Source organism: Lepidochelys kempii, chromosome 4, assembly GCF_965140265.1.
Source record: "Lepidochelys kempii isolate rLepKem1 chromosome 4, rLepKem1.hap2, whole genome shotgun sequence".
Lineage (NCBI taxonomy): Eukaryota > Metazoa > Chordata > Testudines > Cheloniidae > Lepidochelys > Lepidochelys kempii.
Window position 1 is genome coordinate 139,057,984 of NC_133259.1, and position 17,972 is coordinate 139,075,955.

Below are 17,972 nucleotides of genomic sequence, written 5' to 3' on the forward strand. Positions count from 1 at the left end.
ACGCGCTATCTCAGAGTGACCCCCCCGGGCCCGGCTTACCCCCCCCGGCCCCCCCCGCCTGGCCCCCCAACCCCCCCCAAACCCCCCCCGGTCACCCTGGCCATCGGTGAGACCCCCCCCCCGGCTCCCCCGCCTGGCCCCCCCAAACCCCCACGGTCACCCTGGCCATCGGTGAGACCCCCCCCGGGCCCGGCTTACCCCCCCCCCGGCCCCCCCGCCTGGCCCCCCAACCCCCCCCGTTCTGACCCCCCCGGTCACCCTGCCATCGGTGAGACTCCCCCGGCCCGGCTTCCCCCCTCCGGCCCCCCCGCCTGGCCCCCCCCAAACCCCCCCCACCTGGCCCCCCCGGTCAACCTGGCCATCGGTGAGACCCCCCCCCGCCTGGCCCCCCCCCCGCCTGGCCATCGGTGAGACCCTCCCGCCCCCGGCTTACCCCCCTCGGGCCCCCCCTGCCCCCGCCTGACCCCCCCCCGGTCACCTTGGCCATTGTTGAGACCCCCCCCGGCCCCGCCCGCCTGACCCCCCCCCCCGAACCGTCCCGTCCCCTCCACCTGCGGGATCGACCCGCTACGCCCGTTCCTCGCCCACACCGCTACGCCCCTGCCTCCCCATCTTAACCGGCGGGCTCCGCGGGAGGGCTGTGCAATGGGGGGGCTGCAGAGATGGGGGCGAGTCGGGGATGCGCGGGGGGGGGGGGGGGCTGGCTGTAGATGTCCTTGTTTTGGGGTGGGCTGCTGGAAAGGCTCCCGGTGCTGGGGTGGGGACGGTGGACCAGGCTGGGTGCGGGGGTTCCCCCTGCAGGTGGTCAGGGCAGCGGCTGACCCGGTTCCAGATCGCCTGCGCGTGTGCCGTGCTCTTGGGGCTATTGCTCCTGTTCCGCGAGGGCAGCTCCCCCATCACGACCCCCTCTGCCTCTGGCCGCACCCCTCGGAGCAGCCCCTTCGTCCTGAGGTGCGGAGTCAACGCCCTCTCGCCCGCTGGGTGGTTCCCCGTGCGGCCGCGAGGCAGGTTGGCACACAGTGTAATGGGTCACCTGCGCTATGTTTGCTGTACGGGTACTGCAGCCGCGCCTGTGTCTAGGGCTTGGCACGTTCGCCCTGCTCACATGAAGCCAAGGTGGCAACTCCGAGCGATTTCCAGGGAGCCCACAGTGTTAGAACCGACGTTTCCCAAGGCCGCCCGAGACGGGAACAATCATGCTTCCCATGTCCGAGGGCCCCGGGATGTGCTTTTCTCCCGGCTGCAGCTCTGTCTGCAAACCACTGCCTGGTTCAAAGGGGAGCTGAAAAATAACCAACAGGCCACAGGGTGGCTAAAGGAACCACCGAAAATATAGGAGGCAGAAGACTAGACAAAGCAACAGGGATTTTATTGTTGGGACCAGCCCTGCCCTGTCGGGGTGGAACTGGCTGCTATAACAGGCCGTTTCCATCTCTCATCTCTGTGATTATCTGGTGTGTTGGCCCATGTTTTGCTATATTTGCAGCAGTTTTGTTCCTCATAGAGTGTAAGCTCTCTGGAGCAGGGACCTTTTCTGCTTATGTGTTTGTCCTGTGCCTGCCGTAAGTGGGCCCCACTCTGATTGTGCCCAATGATTGCGACTATACTAAATAATTACACTAATTGCTCTCTATAACCTTTCATCTGAAAGCGTTTAGGGATCATGCCTGGGTGGATTTGATTTAAATCACGAGTCAGGGAGACTCTATTTAATCATGGATTTCTACATAAAAGTGCATTCTGGTTGGTTGTTATACCCTTCATACATATTCCTCACAACTCAGAGACAGACGTAGGTTTCATTTTTAGAAGGTACATGCTATACATTTTTTAAGTGATTTATTCTGAAAACTTTTCAGATGAGTTTTACCAGCTATATCCGAAAATGAATTATTGTTTGGTTATTTCATTTACCAAAGGTAATTGAAGCAGATAGTTCACCTCCCAATGACTTCATAAGTATCTCCAATTCAAGAGGTTAATCATTAATAGTTGGAGGATTTTCTTGCCAGGCTCTATTCGGAGGAGAACATCTCCCGACAGATATTTAAATTGTTTTATTTACCCTAAAACAACAGCATTATGTATTCTGGATTTTTTTCTTCAACAGCAAATTGACAATATATTAACAAAACAAGCATATGCATTTCTGAATTGACATTAAAGTTTTTTAAAATCAGGTTTGTTTTTGTTAAAACTGTTTTTAACTAAAATAATTAAATGAAATATTTAAAAAAATAATAAATTGGCTTTGTCAGCCAGGTCAACATGAATATTAACTTAAACTATTGGCTTCTGCAGCTAACTCAGTCGTCTTCACCTTCTTTTTCCTGTTTGTTCATAATCTGGAAAAATAAAACTAGCTTCCCTGCTTTTTCAGGTCCCAAACAATTTCTCAATTTGGAATGAATTAGTCCAAAGGAAGAAAATATTCTTTCTACACTGGCAGAAGAAGCTACTGCTGTTACTGTTGAAGTGATAATCTCACTTTTTTTCTGAATCCAAGTGCTTAAGTGACTTCCAGCAGTTCACTAGTGTGACTTTCTTTAAAACATCATCAGCAAATATAAATTTCTTCAGTGGTTCTTATTCCCAAACTGGATCTCTTTTACAGCCTGCTGCTATTATAGGTTTTTCCCTTCTAGTGAGAGAATGGTATGGTAGATCTCAAATCAATGAAGGCTACACTCAGAAAGACCTCAAGAATTCTGGAATATGCTGCTCAAACAGTTTCACTTTTGTTTCTACTGCTTGTCCCTCCCTTCTCGCATTTGTCTCCAGACTTCTTCTCCTTGTACAGATCTATTCTGCCCCCAACAATCTTCTATTCATTGAACTTTCTGAAACTTTGCACTTTTAGAGAGGTATAGCTCAGTGGTTTGAGCATTGGCCTGCTAAACCCAGGGTTGTGAGTTCAGTCCTCAAGGGGGCCATTTAGGGATCTGGGGCAAACATTGGGGACTGGTCCTGCTTTGAGCAGGGGGTTGGACTAGATGATCTCCTGAGGTCCCTTCCAACCTTGATATTCTATGATTCTATGATTGACTCTGTGTACACAGATTTGCAGAGGGACAATAGGGTTGAGGTCTGTTAAGGTCTGTTATTTCCCACCTATACTTTATTTATTTATTTAAAAACATTTTTGCTGTTAACAAGCATGTTGTCTCTGGAGACATAAATACACAGTCTGAGAACTGCAAAACTAAGCATCTCTGATGGTATCATCTAGACTGAGCACAGAGTCCCATTGAGTAGATAGAAAGATTAACCTGAATAATCTATACAGAAGCCCCTGAAACCCCATAAAATCAGGTCCCTAATCCATGAACTATTGGAACTCATTGACAAAACTTTTGTAAAATATTACGTGAATATATTGTCTCATATTATAGAATTAGAATTTATAATCCCTATTCCGTGATGAGATATCTTTGAGCTATAATGTATCTTAAAATGACCTTTAGATAGGTTTTTTCCTCAAAAAGCATTTTATCAAAAAAATCCAATTTAAATTAAAAAAATATGGTTTTTTGGGGGATTTAAAAAAATAATAATTGATTTTTATCTACCCTGGATCATGCTTCCCCCATCATTGAAATGCATCCACCTCTGGAGTGGAAGGCAAGCAGCTGTTTAACAGTGCCCAATGACATCGCTCAACAGTTTAGATGGGGTCTGAAGAAACTGCAAGGTAGCTGTAACTATGATCATTGGTATTGATTGGCTGCAAATTGCAGGCACGCCTAGTCTATGCTTAAAATCCTATTTGGGTTGCTCTGTCCTTATTTCCCCACCTGCTTGTAAATTGTTCCACCCATCTGGTGCGTCTTGCCTTTAGGTTGTAAACTCTTAGGGCAGGGATTGTCATCTGTGCAGTACCTCACAACGGGCTGATCACTACCGACTTCAAGCCCATCAGGTCCAAGTCACCCCGCAGTAACGTCGTAGCTGTTTTTCCTGGGTGCGCAGCTCCAGCTTTTCAAATGAAGTCAGCTGCTCAGCACCCGAGAAAACCAGGCCAATGTGACTCAAGTTGGGGAGCCAAAAATGGAGGCCCCTCGAATTGGAGCCCGGCTCTGAAAGTCCAGGCCGCTGCATCTTGGAAACGGCTGCAAGGCTTCCAGTGCTTTTGGAGTTTGTGAATGTGAATCTGTGCAGCCAAAATCCACTTGAAATGACCAGTCTAATTTGCATGAGCACTTTCTGGCTGTGAGCTGCAGTGAGAGTCTGAGCCTGAAATAACCCCTTTGCTTCCCTTCTAGCCGCTGGCCTCTACTATCTGGCGGAGCTAATAGAAGAATACACTGTAGCTACTAGCAGAATAATCAAATACATGATCTGGGTAAGTCTCTGGCTGTTTGTGTTCATAACAGTCCTGCGGTGGCGGGGAGGTAGATTAGATGATCTTTGATGACCACTTAGACACGTACTACCCCATGAACCTTTACTAGTACAAGTCTCCTCTCAGTTAGCCTGTGAAAGCCAGGCAGGAAAGTCAGTTAGCCTGTGAAAGCCGATGGCTCTTGGAAGCACCAGCCCACAAAACGAACTGTTCCCAGTGAGTGCCTAGAATGGGTAAGCAAAGAGGATCATGAATGTACAGTAACTCCTCACTTAACGTCCTCCCGCTTAACATTGTTTCGTTGTTACATTGCTGCTCAATTAGGGAACATGCTCGTTTAAAGTTGTGCAATGCTCCCTTATAACGTTGTTTGGCTGCCTGCTCTGTCCACTGCATGTAAGATTTTGTGGACGAGCAGCGACTTTACAAGGGAGCATTTCACAAGTTCCTCTTCTCCACCTCCTCCCCCTCCCTCCCAGCGCTTCCCCCATCGCTGTTTGGCGGCGCTTAGGACTTTCTGGGAAGGAGGGGTAGGATTGGGGAAGTGTCCCCACTCCTCCCCCTCCCTCCCAGAAAGTCCTAAGCCTGCCAAACAGCTGTTTGGTGGCAGGGAAGTGCTGGGAGGGAGGGGGGAAGGAGTGGGGAAGCGCTGCGTCTCTGCTCCTCCCCCTCCCTCCCAGAAAGTCCTAAGCGTGAAGCACTGGGAGGGAGGGGGAGAAGTGGGAAACCACCATGTCTCCACTCCTCCCCCTCCCTCCCAAAAGTCCTAAGCCTGCCAAACAGCTGTTTGGCGGCGCTTAGGACTTTCTGGGGGCGGGGAAGGAGCAGGGATGTGGCGTGCTCCTGAGAGGAGGCGGAGTGGAGGTGGGAAGAGGTGGGCCTGGGGTGGAGCGAGGACGGGAAGAGGCGGGTGTGGAGCATTCTCGGCGCCTGTTCTTCTCCGGGTAAGCTGCCACTGTTGCTGCGAAGGTGCTTCTTAGCGTCCTTGCCTGCAGCGGGCTGTGCCTGGGTGGGGTAAGCCAGGGGCACTTCCCAACCACAGTACATTACTGTACAGTATATAATGCCTTTTGTCTGCCCCGCAAAAATTTCTTTGGAACCTAACCCCCCGCATTTACATTCAATCTTATGGGAAAATTGGATTTGTTTAACATCGTTTCACTTAAAGTTGCATTTTTCAGGAACTCAACTGCAACGTTAAGTGAGGAGTTACTGTAAAAAACAAGGGGCGCTGGATGGTCAGGGATTTGCCTGCCACAAAACGTCAGCTTGCGGAACGGCCAGCTGTGGAGTGCAGCCAACCTCCTCATGGAGAGAACTGCACAACTCTGCCTTCCTCTCTCCTCCTGGGGTTGCTGAGGTGGTTGGAAGGGAGGGGCCATGCTCCCTGCTTTCCAGGCTGCCTGTGGAGGGAACAGAAACTTGGGGACTCTCTGCATCAGGGCTAGCCATGGGGAGAAAATAGCAATGGCTTGTGGCAGCTCCCTGAGCAGACAGCCTCCAGCTCCACTCCTCCTGGAGAGATGGAGGGCATTAACACTCCCAAACCCCCTGCAAGACAGCTTTTATCCCCAGATGGGGAAACTGAGGCAAAGATACCAAGTGACTCATCCAAGTGTCACAAGGAGCTGGGATTAGAATTTGGTAATTCCTGGCTCCCAGTCCCATGATAGTGCCGCTAGGCTGGGATGGAAGGTACGAGGGTGGGTTGCAATGGATGTATGTGTTTTAAATGGTTAAGCAACCCAGTTGCTGAGCCTGTTTCAGACATCTCAGCGAAGGCTGAAGGAACTGGGTATGTTTGGTTTGGAAAAGAGACTACGGGGGGACATGACAGCAGTCTTCAAACATCTGAAAGGCTGCCGTAAAAGGATGAAGAAAAGTTGTTCTCTCTTGCCACAGATGGCTGGACAAGAGGCGATGGGTTCAAACTACAGCACAGCAGATTCAGATTAAATCTCAGGACAAACTTCCCAACTGTAAGAGCAGTAGGACAATGGAACAGATGCCTAGGGGGGTTGTGGAAGCTCCTTCACTGGAGGCTGGAGCCATCTGTCTGGGATGGGTCAGACACAACAAATCCTGCATCTTGCCAGGGGCTAGGCTAGATGACCCTTGTGGTCCCTTCTGACCCTGTGGTTGTATGATTCTATGAAAAATCACACCTCTTATACAGCCCTTTTCATCCGTAGATCTCAAAGCACTTTACAAAGGAGGTCATTCATTAGCCCCATTTTACAGATGGGGAATCTGAGTCACAGAGTGGGCAAAGGACTTGCCTAAAGTCACCCATAGACCAGCGGCAGAGTCAGAACTAGAACACAGGTCTCCTGAGGTCCCAATCCTGTGCTCTATCCATTAGATCATGCTGCTCAGCAGATGCTGCCTTACAGATGAGTGGCGGAGGGCTTCTGACTCCTGCCTCCAGGGAAGGTGCTTCTGAGGCACTGTGCCCCTAGAGAAACTCCCTTTGCTTGGCTGATCCCCTGGGGCAGGACTGAAAGGGACCTCTGAGTCCATGCATCCTGACCTCTTAAGTGGAGGAGCAGAGCCTGCATGTCAGAGGGGAGAGGGGCGATTTAGAGAGCCGCTCCAAAAGGCCTTCAAGGTGGGGATCAGTGAGGGGCGGGAACATCACAAGTCTCCTCGGCAGTGTAAGATCACTGATACTTGCAGCAGTAAAAACTTAGTGTGATCTGAAGATGCCGTGAGACATACTGGAGACAGACTCATAGTCCAATAGGGTTTAAGGCCAGAACGGACCATTAGCTCTGGCCTGATCTGTAAGTAATAGGCCATCAGATGTCACCCAGATATCCACAGACATGTTGTAGAGCAACCACAGGTCACACAGCTGTCTCTGGGCCTGGCCTCGGATGATCTGAGCACTCGCAACTCCCCCTGCTTGCCGGGAGGGGGTCGGGGGGGGCACAGAGCCTGTTGGTGTACGTGATAGAGAGGCTGGATTAACTGTGGGCTGGGGTGTTTCTCTCTTTCAGTTCTCGACAGCGGTGCTCGTAGGCCTGTACCTCTTTGAACGCTTTCCTGGCTTCATGGTGGGTGTGGGCCTCTTCACCAACCTGGTCTATTTCGGCCTGCTGCAGACGTTCCCTTTCATCATGCTGACATCGCCAAACTTCATACTGTCGTGTGGTGAGTGGCTGCCTTTGGGGAGCAGGGGGATTGCACCTCAGTCCATTCATCTCAGTGTGCCGCTGGGGTTTGCCGCAGAGGGGACAGGCATTTGAGAGGGCAGCGGGAGACCACCTCAAGAGCTTCTGCCACCTCCACCATAGGTTCAGCTGTGACTCTGGGCCAGCTAGTCCCAGACGTTTGAGTCTCTTGCAACATCCTGCGGCATTAGCAAGTACGGCGCTAATCGAGTGTGTTGAACTTGGTTCATCACCGAGCATCTGGGGATTATGAAGCACAGGCAGAGGTGGATAGCCAGTGGCAAAGCCGGGAACAGAACACAGATCTACTGGCTTTCAGTCCTGTGTCTTACCCTCAAGTCCCATCTCTTTCAGTCCTGTGTCTTACCCTCAAGTCCCATCTCTTTCAGTCCCGTGTCTTACCCTCAGTGGCCGTCAAAAAAGCGAACAGAATGTTGGGAATCATTAAGAAAGGGATAGAGAATAAGACAGAAAATATCATCTTGCCTCTATATAAATCCATGGTACACCCACATCTGGAACACTGTGTGCAGATCTGTCTGCCCCATCTCAAAAAAGATCTATTGGAATTGGAAAAGGTCAGAAAAGGGCAACAAAAATGATTGGGGGTATGGAACGGCTGCCGTATGAGGAGAGATTAATAAGACTGGGACTTTTCAGCTTGGAAAAGAGGCGACTAAGGTGGGAGATGGTTGAGGTCTATATGTTCATGAGTGGTGTGGAGAAAGTAAATAAGGAAGTGTTGTTTACTCCTCATAACACAAGAACTAGGTGGTCACCAAATGAAATTAATAGGCATCAGGTTTAAAACACACAAAAGGAAGTGTTTCTTCACACAACGCACAATCTGCCTGTGGAACTCTTTGCCAGAGGATGTTGTGAAGGCCAAGACTATAACAGGGTTCAAAAAAGAACTAGATAAGTTCATGGAGGATATGTCCATCAATGGCTATTATCCGGGATGGGCAGGGATGGTGTCCCTAGCCTCTGTTTGCCAGAAGCTGGGAATGGGCGACAGGGGAAGGATCACTTGATGATTCCCTGTTCTGTTCATTCCCTCTGGGGCACCTGGCATGGGCAGCTGTCAGAAGACAGGAGACTGGGCTAGATGGACCTTTGGTCTGACCCAGTCTGGCTGTTCCTATGTTCAAGTTTGTTCTTCCTTCCTGGAGTAACTTGCCCAGAGTTACACAGTACTGCACTTGTAGGAGATGCTGTTTTATACTTAAGGATCAAAATTCCTGGTGCTCATCAGGTGCTCTGTGGGAGGTATATTTGATAAAAGGCAAATATATTTTTAAAAGCAGACTGGAAAAGTTTTGGAAGAGAATGTGGACTAGGATAGTGCGCGTGCTTTTATAGCCGTGCCAGGAGAGACTGTATAAACCCCATCACTCCTGAATTTTTCCTACTCTGTAAAATACACCCCATGTGGTTGTTAGGGGCCGACGATAAAAAGGAAAGGAATATGGAGAAGTCTCTTAGGCCCGGGATTAGGATTCTATGTGGGAATTTAAAAGAAATCATTTGAGAGAATCGTACAGGAAAAGAAATGGCTCACTGAATTTAAATCAGGGGGTGTTAACGTTTGGATTTCAACATTCCTTGTGCTGTGGGCTACCCCAGCTTTACAGCCTCCTGGGTTCTATTCCCAGCACTGCTACAGGCTTCCTGAGTGATCTTGGGCAAGTCCTTTGCCATCTGTTCCTCAGGCTCCCCATCTGGGCATGGGAACATTTCTTTGCCTCCCGGAGGGCTGATTAGAAGGTTCTTTGAGATGCTCAGGTGGAAGATGCTGTTGATGGGCCAAGTTGTATGATTAATAAGTGTCCTGCTAGCACGGGAGAAAGCAAAACTGACCAGTTAGTTTCCTGTCCAGTCTGAGTGAAATACAAGGAAAGGGAAACAGGCAGCCTCACTGAGGAATGATAAATTCAGATGGTTAAAATGAATTTAGTCTAATAATCCAAGCTGTTAGTAATGCAGGTAAAGGATTTTTAACCTGGCTTTGTTCTTGGACTAAAAAGAAAGTTAAGCAAATTCTCATTATTAATATTTATTATTTGCATTACTATTGCATCTAGGTATGGACTGGCCTGGTGTGGGTCACAGCTGAGAGTGCCAAATTCAGGACAAACTGATAAAGATAGGGCAGATGCACCCCAAACTGGTGGCGAATCTAACATTAGATTCACCAAACCAGTAACAAAATGAGCTTCTATATCACCATGCTGGTTAACAAGAAGCTAAAACACACTCCCCTAGGAAATCCAGCCCTTATCCCCACCCAGACATCTGGTCTTTATGATGAGAGGTTACTGAAAACCAGATTCATTGTACGTAAAGTTCTTCCAATCCGAAAGGATCAGCCACTTCTCCTGGTCAATATCTAACTCAGATCTTACCCCAAAATCACACTGATGCCAATCCTTTTGTAACTAAAAACTAAAGGTTTAATAACATAAAAAGAAAAGAAGAGAGCTGTTAAATGGTTAAAAGAGTCATATACATTACAAGTGATTTCCAGTGTCTGTAACTCAGGATCATAGCGGTGATGTTCAATCTGCTGGCTTGTAATAAATCTCTCTGGTTCACCCAAGCAGGTAGAGGGTCATTCGGTCCTTTGTTCCAAGCTTCCCTAGAAAAATCACACTACAGAGATGGGAAACAGGCAGGAAAACAAAGCAGTGATTGCGCAGCTTCCAATTGCTAGCTCGGCTCATGTGCATGGGAAATTACTGGCCAGTATGGAACACAGGCTCACATGGGCATGGAAAGTCACTGTAAAAGATGGAGTCTTAGATCACATGTCCTCCTCACGTGTCCTTACACGCTTTGCTGAATCAGAGGGGTAGCCATCGGCTCCACACTGAGGCATCCCCAGGAAGGGCTCTCTGAAGAGCTGAGGCCTTTCCATGACCGACCAACCACCGATGGCTAGTCTGAATGTAAATTGGGCTGGGGGTATCACCCACAAGCACAACATATGTCTGAGATACAAATACACAGCAAACATTTATAACGTCCGATGCAAAGATGATACATGCATATAAACAGGATCGTCATACTTAGCAGATTGCAGCTTTTCCATTGATACCTTACATGTTGTACTTGGTATCGGATTTATTGCCGTTGTGCAACAGTAGTGATACATTAGTGATTGTAATAGTAGTGTGCCCCTGGTTATCGTTCTGTCTACACAACATCACACTAGGAACCCCCAGTCATGGACCAGGGCCCCATTGTGCCAGGTGCTGTACAGACACAACAAAAAGGCAGTCCTTGTCCTAGGGAGCTTACCACAACCTATAAGAGACATTAGACAGAGATGGGACCACTTGGAAACAATGGGGCAGTGCTGAGCTGTGGTCTTAGCACATCAGCTCCCTGGTTTGACCCTTTACTTCATACACTGTGCTTCCTAGAAGCTATACAGGTATGAAGCTGCAGCTATGGTGTTGCCTTACTGCACTTGTCTGATATGCTGGGACAAGCTTCATCTAGGTAAGGTACTGCACTAGCTGGACCATTGGTGTCTCGGCAGCTGTGTAGTTTTAAATGATTTCAGTCGCACTGAATTATTTAAATGACTCCTGACATGACCTCTCGGAGTGCCTGTGTATGCTCTGGAGAGCTCTGTGTAGAGGACTTAAAAAAAACCCTTTAGTTCTAAATGATTTTTAGTGACGCTTTATGTGTCTAATGTGAGTCTGTTTGCTTCCTGAACAGGAGAGTAGCTCTCCACTGGCATGTCATCCGGAGCTTGGCATTCCAGGTGTCCTGCAAGCCAAACCACCTCGTGGTTGGATCCGCTCAGATCTCTGTGTGTGTACAGGATGGGGTCGGGTCTGTTCTTGCCTAGGAGATCTCCACGGGACTGTAGGAAGTGGCGTTGGTGCTCCAGAAGGTGGAGTTGCTACTCTCTCAGTTCTGGAGCAGTGCTCAGGCGTGGCGCTAGGGGGCGCTGTGCTGTTGGCAGTGCTCTCTTTTGAACAAGACATAAAACCAAGTTCTGACCCCTCCCGGCTCTTAAAAAGCCGATGACGCTTCTTGCAAGAGCTAGAGGTGTTAAACCCTCTTTCCTAGCCACCCTCCAACTTGGGCTGCTATCTGCCCCACTTAAAACTCCCCTTGTGCAGCAGCAGTAGTTGGACATGACGTTCTTCGCTTCCTGTCTTCAACTGTTGTGTGGCCTAGAGCCTTATGGGCACTAGACTCCTCCTCCTGGCATTCCCCAACAGAGAAGTGTGCCACTTATTGCATGTGACAACAGGCAAAGAACTCAGGAGTCCTAGCTCTCTGCTCTGGCCACTTGAACAACACTCCCTTTGTCATCAGAGAGATTTGTGTTGTGACGAGAGGGGTTATTCTGGCGGTAGTAAGATACTGACTTTGTGTTGGATCCGTTGCTGGGGGCAAAGTAAGGGTATGATTGTATTTCAGATGGCTTTTATACTGCCGTTTTCCAGGGCCCTACGGTGAGGGAAGGTGCCTCACTTCAGTGAGCCTGCAAAATAGGCGGGGTGATGGGTATTGCTTTAAATCTGGCAATTCACTCTCTCCTTTCCTTTGGCAGTGCTGGTTATATTGAACCACTACTTAGCGTTCCAGTACTTTGCTGAAGAGTATTACCCATTCTCAGAGGTAAGAGAGAAGCATCCATTTGGGAGAAGCATCTCTTTAAGTCTCTTTATAGACTTTTGAGCTGAGTGGAGTGGAGTGCTGGTGGGAGGAGAGGAGAAGATGAGGGAGTTCAGAGGTCACCTGCCAAAGAAAAATAGCTGTCCCCAATTTGGGGGCTTCCCCTCCTTAGTTAAAGATGCCCTGACAGTGTTTTCTCTCAGGACTTCTCCCAAGTATTTTTTTCTGCTTGTTTTTTCCATATCAAGAATGTCGAGTCTTCTCTTTCAGGTTTTTGCAAGAGGACTCTCTGGAGGATCCAAAAATGTGGATTTTGTGCTTTCTCAGCCTAAATAAAGGGGCGAGGTGTTGAATCCTTCACAGAGCCTTTCTCCCAAGTGTTTTGAGTCAAATAGGGGTTAACAAAAGACAAACCGAAGAGTTTTAAACAGTCAGAATAAAAATCCCTTCCCCTCTGGTGCAATCTGGTTTCACTATCTTGGTGTCTCCGGCACGAAACCTCCTGGTTCACCAGACATCCTAGAATATTCTGGGGTAGAGAAGACCTGAATTTAACCCAGTGGTTTCTACACAGCTAAATAAAGATGTGTGCATGCTAGTTATGGCCAGAGGGTTATTGTGGAGATCTAGTGGAGAGCCAGGCTCCATGTGGTTCTGAGCACCTCGGAGAGCTGTTACCTTCTCGTCTGGTCTGTCTTCAGCTTTGTCCATATTTGAAATGCCATTTTTGCCATCCTTGGATTTGACTACCAAGACGCTGCTAGTTTGTGGGCTTCTGCCCCAGGAGAAATGTCAGTCTGGAAACATAGTGGTTGGGTAACTGACGTTTCTGGATTGTTAGCTGCAGCAGTGAGTCTGTTGTGATTTGATGGTAGCTTGGTCTCTCACTGCCTCTCATATTTCACCTGCAGGTTCTTGCCTACTTCACGTTCTGCCTGTGGTTAATTCCCTTTGCATTTTTTGTGTCCTTGTCGGCTGGAGAGAACGTCCTGCCTTCTACGGTGCAGCCTGGAGGTGCGTGGCTTTGATGTTCTGGGAACCAGCAGGAGCACATGCTCAGCTCTTACAGCAGCAGTGTTTTACACTGCTCCCCCTCCCCCCGGCCCCAGAGGGCCTGGCTTGTGGAGACCACAGATCCCACTTGATCTGACGGGCTAGACAGTGGGGTGGAAGGCAGTTAAAACCGGGCCGGATGTATGCTTAGAAAACCTGCTAAGGAGTGGCCTTGCAGTGCCAGCAGTCCTGCGTCTGGTCTTTGGGCACTAGTCTAGGGCTTGGGAGACCTGGGTTCACTTGTGTGTTCACAAACTTCCTGTGTGACCTTGTCCAGCCATTTAGCTTCTCTTGTGCCTGGGTGCCCCATCTGTAAAATGGGGATATTTCCCCGCCTCACGGGGGCGTTGTGAGGATAAATACACGAAAGACTGTGGAGCACTTTGAGATCTGCTGATGAAGAGCTCTGTAAGAGCCAGGTATTCTTATTCCATCTTCTGAAATGTAGCTGTATTAAAGTAGCTGTTGTTGCTTCCAGTTGGGCAAAACTTGGGCATCCAGCAGAAGCGATCTAAGACTTTAAAGGGGACTCTTCTTTTCCCAAGCCTGAATGCTTCTTCATAGAGGTAGTGGTGCAATATTTGGTGGGTTTTGATCTTATTGGCCTGCGCTCCCTGTCTCCACAGATGACGTGGTATCGAACTACTTCACCAAGGGGAAGAGGGGTAAGCGCTCTGGCATCCTCATCATCTTCTCCTTCATCAAGGAGGCCATCCTGCCCAGTCGACAAAAGATGTATTGACCCCCTGCGGACGGCATGAACTGTGACAAAGCCGAAGGGAAGACCCCAGCTGGATGTGGACGGCAGCGCTGTCCCTGGGTCTCCAGTGAACCCCGCTCCTCCACTTCTCTCCAAGGGGTTTTGTCAGGAATGTATAATCTGTGCAACGGCCAGAGGCAGCTGCCATGTCCAACATGTGCGCTTAATGCCTCAGTTAGTGCAAATGCAGGAGGCTGCCTTTTTATACGTCTCCGATCATCCCCCGGGACTTGCTGACAAGGAGGCGGTTCTGTTCAAATTGCGTTTCAGGAGGGCGGCAGCCTCCGCGAACCATGGATTGCGTTCAGAGACCATGACGTGAGGCCATGCCGTCTGTTCCTCTTTAAAGCCAAAAGCCGCCGTAGGGCGCAGGGTGTCCGAGAACAGGAGGAACACACGCAGTGTCTACCTGAGGTTTGCAGACAGCCACGGTTTCAAAAAATAACCGAACTCCTGAATTCCAAAACGTGTCTGTCTGGAAACTTGCCAGGGATGGAGAAGAGCAGGTGACGCGGCTCGCTCGCTCGCTGGTTGCAAAATGCATATCCGTGATCCGGGCACAGAGGCCGAGACCACAGTGTGTCTGTGAGCCTGGCGAGCGCTGATGCATTCTGCTCCTGCGGCTTTTAAAGGTGACTTGCCAGGGATAAAAATGGGACAGGTTCCTCTTTTGCTGCTTTATGATGATGATTAAAGATGGCCTAAGGGGGTGTTTTATATAATTTTTTTTCTGTTTGTTTTAACCTAAGACATTTCAACTTTTGTTTTCCCTGGGTTTGCTAGAAGTCTTGTTGGAGGCTCAGAAGTGGCGTGTAGGCTTCCTCAACTTTCAATTTAAGGTTGTTGACTCTTTCACAAAAAGAGCTCTTCCTCTCACTGTGTTAGCCAGTTGAGCTAAATTGGTGTTGACAAAACCAGAGAGCCCAGCGTTCAGAACTGTGAATAACAATCGCGTCCCTTCTTCTTCAGGTTTCACTTACACGGCATCTCCAATGCCGTACAGTTCTCCAGCCATCCATAGAGTCTTCTGGTGGGGAAAAAAAGGGTTTGACAAACCCTGAATGTTCAATGAGAGCAAGGGGAAAAACTTGTAGGTGTTTTTCATGTATAATAAAGAAGCAAAACCAGGGCCCAACCCATTTTTGCCCCTTTGCTGGTCACCTTTAACCGTTGTGCCAGGAATAGAGATGTTTTCATTAAGGTGGTACCACATTTGGAATTGGGAGTTCTGCCACCAGGCAGCGTCTACTCATCATTTGGAAAGGGTTTATGAAGATTCCATGAGGCATGTGTCTATCCTCTCGTGGGCCAGCTCTGGGTGAGGGCCACTGAGAGCTGTTGAAATCTATCCTGTGTATTGGGAAGAGCCTGGAAACCGCAGGCTTTGACTGTGGGATCCTATGATAATATCTGTCATTCTCATGCTTAATTTAATGGCAGTGTGATTTCTGTTCAAGTACCAATTCTCTCTTTTAATAAAGGTTCTAGATGCAGTTTGCCTTATGATCAAAGGAGCTGAAATTTGCTGTCTCCCTCTTGGCACTTCACCAAAACCATAATTTACTGGTTAAAGGGGAGGCTTTTCAAGCCGTGAAGCAGTCCCATGCTCCTAGTTTTAAGAGGGCTACAGGTCATGTCTGTATGATTTGTATAGCACCAAATATGATCTATACAGCACTTGGCTAACCCTGCATCAAAGAGCTAAACACGTACGGCCCAGATTCTATAACACTTTTAAAAGCATGTTGAAGAACTGGAGAGGGTGCAGGGAAGAGCCACACATGACTCGAGGGCTGGAGAGAATGCCGCACGATAAGAGATTTAAGGAACACCTCCGTTGGGTGTATCAAAGAGATTGAGGAGACTTGGTTACAGTTATTTAGTACTGTAGCACCGAGGAGCGCTAGCCACAGCCCAGGACCCTGCCGTGTATCAGTACCTTCACGGGGAGAGAATACTGGGAACTAACAGGCTCTTTAATCTAGCAGAGAAAGACAGAACAAGAACCAATGCCTGGAAGTTAAAGCCTGACAAATTCCAGTGGGAAATAAGGTGCAAACTGGGGGAGGGAAAGTGATTAACTTTCAGTATAAACTCTCAGGGGAAGTGGTGGATTCTCCACCTCTTGATGGCTAAATCCAGCTTGGCGGGCTTTCTGGAAGATGCTCCAGCCAAGCACAAGTTATTAGGAGGTCAGATTAGGTGATCTAATGGTTCCTTCTGGCCTTAAAATCTGTTAACTGGATCCAAGCAGGTGAACTCACATGGTGTGTAAAGGTCCATTGACTTCAGCTGGGCTTATGTGGGCACAGGGTCTATCCACATGGATCCACCTGCAAAGCCTGGCCCTAAACAGCTAAAATGCAGGGGGAAAGGTGCTGAGGTTCTTAATTAATGCTGATCTAGACAGTTCTTGGGCTGACTTAACTATTGGTTTAGAAACTGATACAGTTTCATCAGCACAAGCCCTTAGGGTGGATGGATTTATACCGCTATAAAGGTGCTGGTCTACTCACAAGAATCTGCTATACTGATAAACACCGTTATTCTGCATCCATACTTGGGAGTTGCATTGATTCAATTGTTTCTGTCTCTTATCTGGTGATATGGTTAAATCTGCACAAAAGATGCATGAATTAGCCCTGCCACCCGAATGCAGAGCTTAAACACTGAAGAGCAAAATGAGGAAGCACCTCTACAGGACAGGGTGTGAAGAACTCCTGGGTTCTGACTTTGACTCTGGGGGCTTGAGCAAGGCATGTGCTCTTTGCCTCAGTTTACCCATCTCAAATTTGTGGACTGTTCTTTCATATTTATTCAATAATCTCCATGTTTAATTTGGATGAAGCTGCTGTAGGGATCTTATTGCAGAAGCTAGGTTCAGCTTGCAGTGAAGTACATGGTGGGGGAAAGATGGGACTCTGGTCTACTTTTTTGACAAGGCAAGAACTGGCTAGTGTGTTTGCCCAACTGTCCAGGCTACCCTGTGTGAGGACCCGGTTATATCATTACAGTTACCAGGATAGTCATGAGCATAGTCCTGTAGGATCTCCCTCTTTCCCCCTCCCCTCTGTGGGGCAGGGGCTGATGTAACATATTTTGGGAGGCACAGTGGTGCTTGAATTTTATTCTCCACCTTGGTGTCCTGGAATAAATTGCCCAGGGAGGTTGTGGAATCTCTGTCGTTGGAGGTTTTAAAGAGCAGGTTGGACAAACCCCTGTCAAGGATGATCTATATCAGTGGTGGGTAACTTTACCCTGCAGGCTGCACGCGGCCCATCAGGGTAATCTGCTGGCGAGCTGTGAGATAAGTTTGTTCACACTGACCACAGGCCTGGCCACCCGCAGCTCCCAGTGGTCGCAGTTCGCTGTTCCTGGCCAATGGGAGCTGCGGGAAGTGGCGGCCAGCACGTCCCTGCATACCATAGTACTTCGTCCTGCCATGAGTGCAGGGGACTGGACTAGACCCCTCAAAGTCCCTTCCAGTCCTACAATCCTATGATTGTCCCCCTGATATCTGCCACTGTATTAAAAAACAAAACAAAACTGGATTAGGCAGTTTTGCATATGACTATGTTTGACTCGAAGATTAACAGTTCCCAGACGTGAGTGGTAGGCTTCAGAGTTAACACTGCAGCTTCCAGCTCTGCTTCACACTGTTTGCCACCTCTGGCAGGCAGTACTGCGTCAGGTCGCAGCTGGCAACCAGAAGCGCTAGAGACTATGTTTGAAAATGAAACCTGAAGGCAGAAATGCAGAGAAAGCAGGGCCCAGGTCTGCGTGGGTGCTCTCTAATCCCTGGGCACGATGGGTACTCCCAAGGAAGGCAGCCTAGACTTTGCCTGCCACATTTGCAGTTCGATCCAGCCTGATCTTTTACCCCCTGCTGGGGACTGCATCTGAGCATATCTTTTTATGGCAGTTTGCCTTCCTGGAGGGAGGGAAAGTTTAGCCAGGGCCCATGCCCCACTGCCAACGTGGTGCCAAGAAGCAGAGAGAGCAT

General features: G+C 48.8%; 1 protein-coding gene across 1 annotated transcript; it reads left to right on the plus strand.

The window, feature by feature from the left end:
• The first annotated feature begins 3,582 nt into the window (after positions 1-3,582).
• Positions 3,583-15,490, plus strand: TEX261 (testis expressed 261). Its single transcript, XM_073343034.1, has 6 exons — positions 3,583-3,691; positions 4,263-4,342; positions 7,342-7,495; positions 12,092-12,159; positions 13,068-13,170; positions 13,836-15,490. The coding sequence occupies exons 1-6, from the start codon at positions 3,598-3,600 to the stop codon at positions 13,949-13,951; spliced, it is 615 nt and encodes a 204-aa protein (XP_073199135.1). The 5' UTR covers positions 3,583-3,597; the 3' UTR covers positions 13,952-15,490.
• The last annotated feature ends 2,482 nt before the right edge of the window (positions 15,491-17,972 follow it).

Coding starts and splice junctions, on each gene's coding strand:
- TEX261 (XM_073343034.1), top strand. CDS start 3,598: ATGCATCCACCTCTGGAGTGGAAGGCAAGCAGCTGTTTAACAGTGCCC. Junction 3,692..4,262: donor GGGTCTGAAGAAACTGCAAG/GTAGCTGTAACT, acceptor CTTCCCTTCTAG/CCGCTGGCCTCTACTATCTG. Junction 13,171..13,835: donor TTCTACGGTGCAGCCTGGAG/GTGCGTGGCTTT, acceptor CTGTCTCCACAG/ATGACGTGGTATCGAACTAC.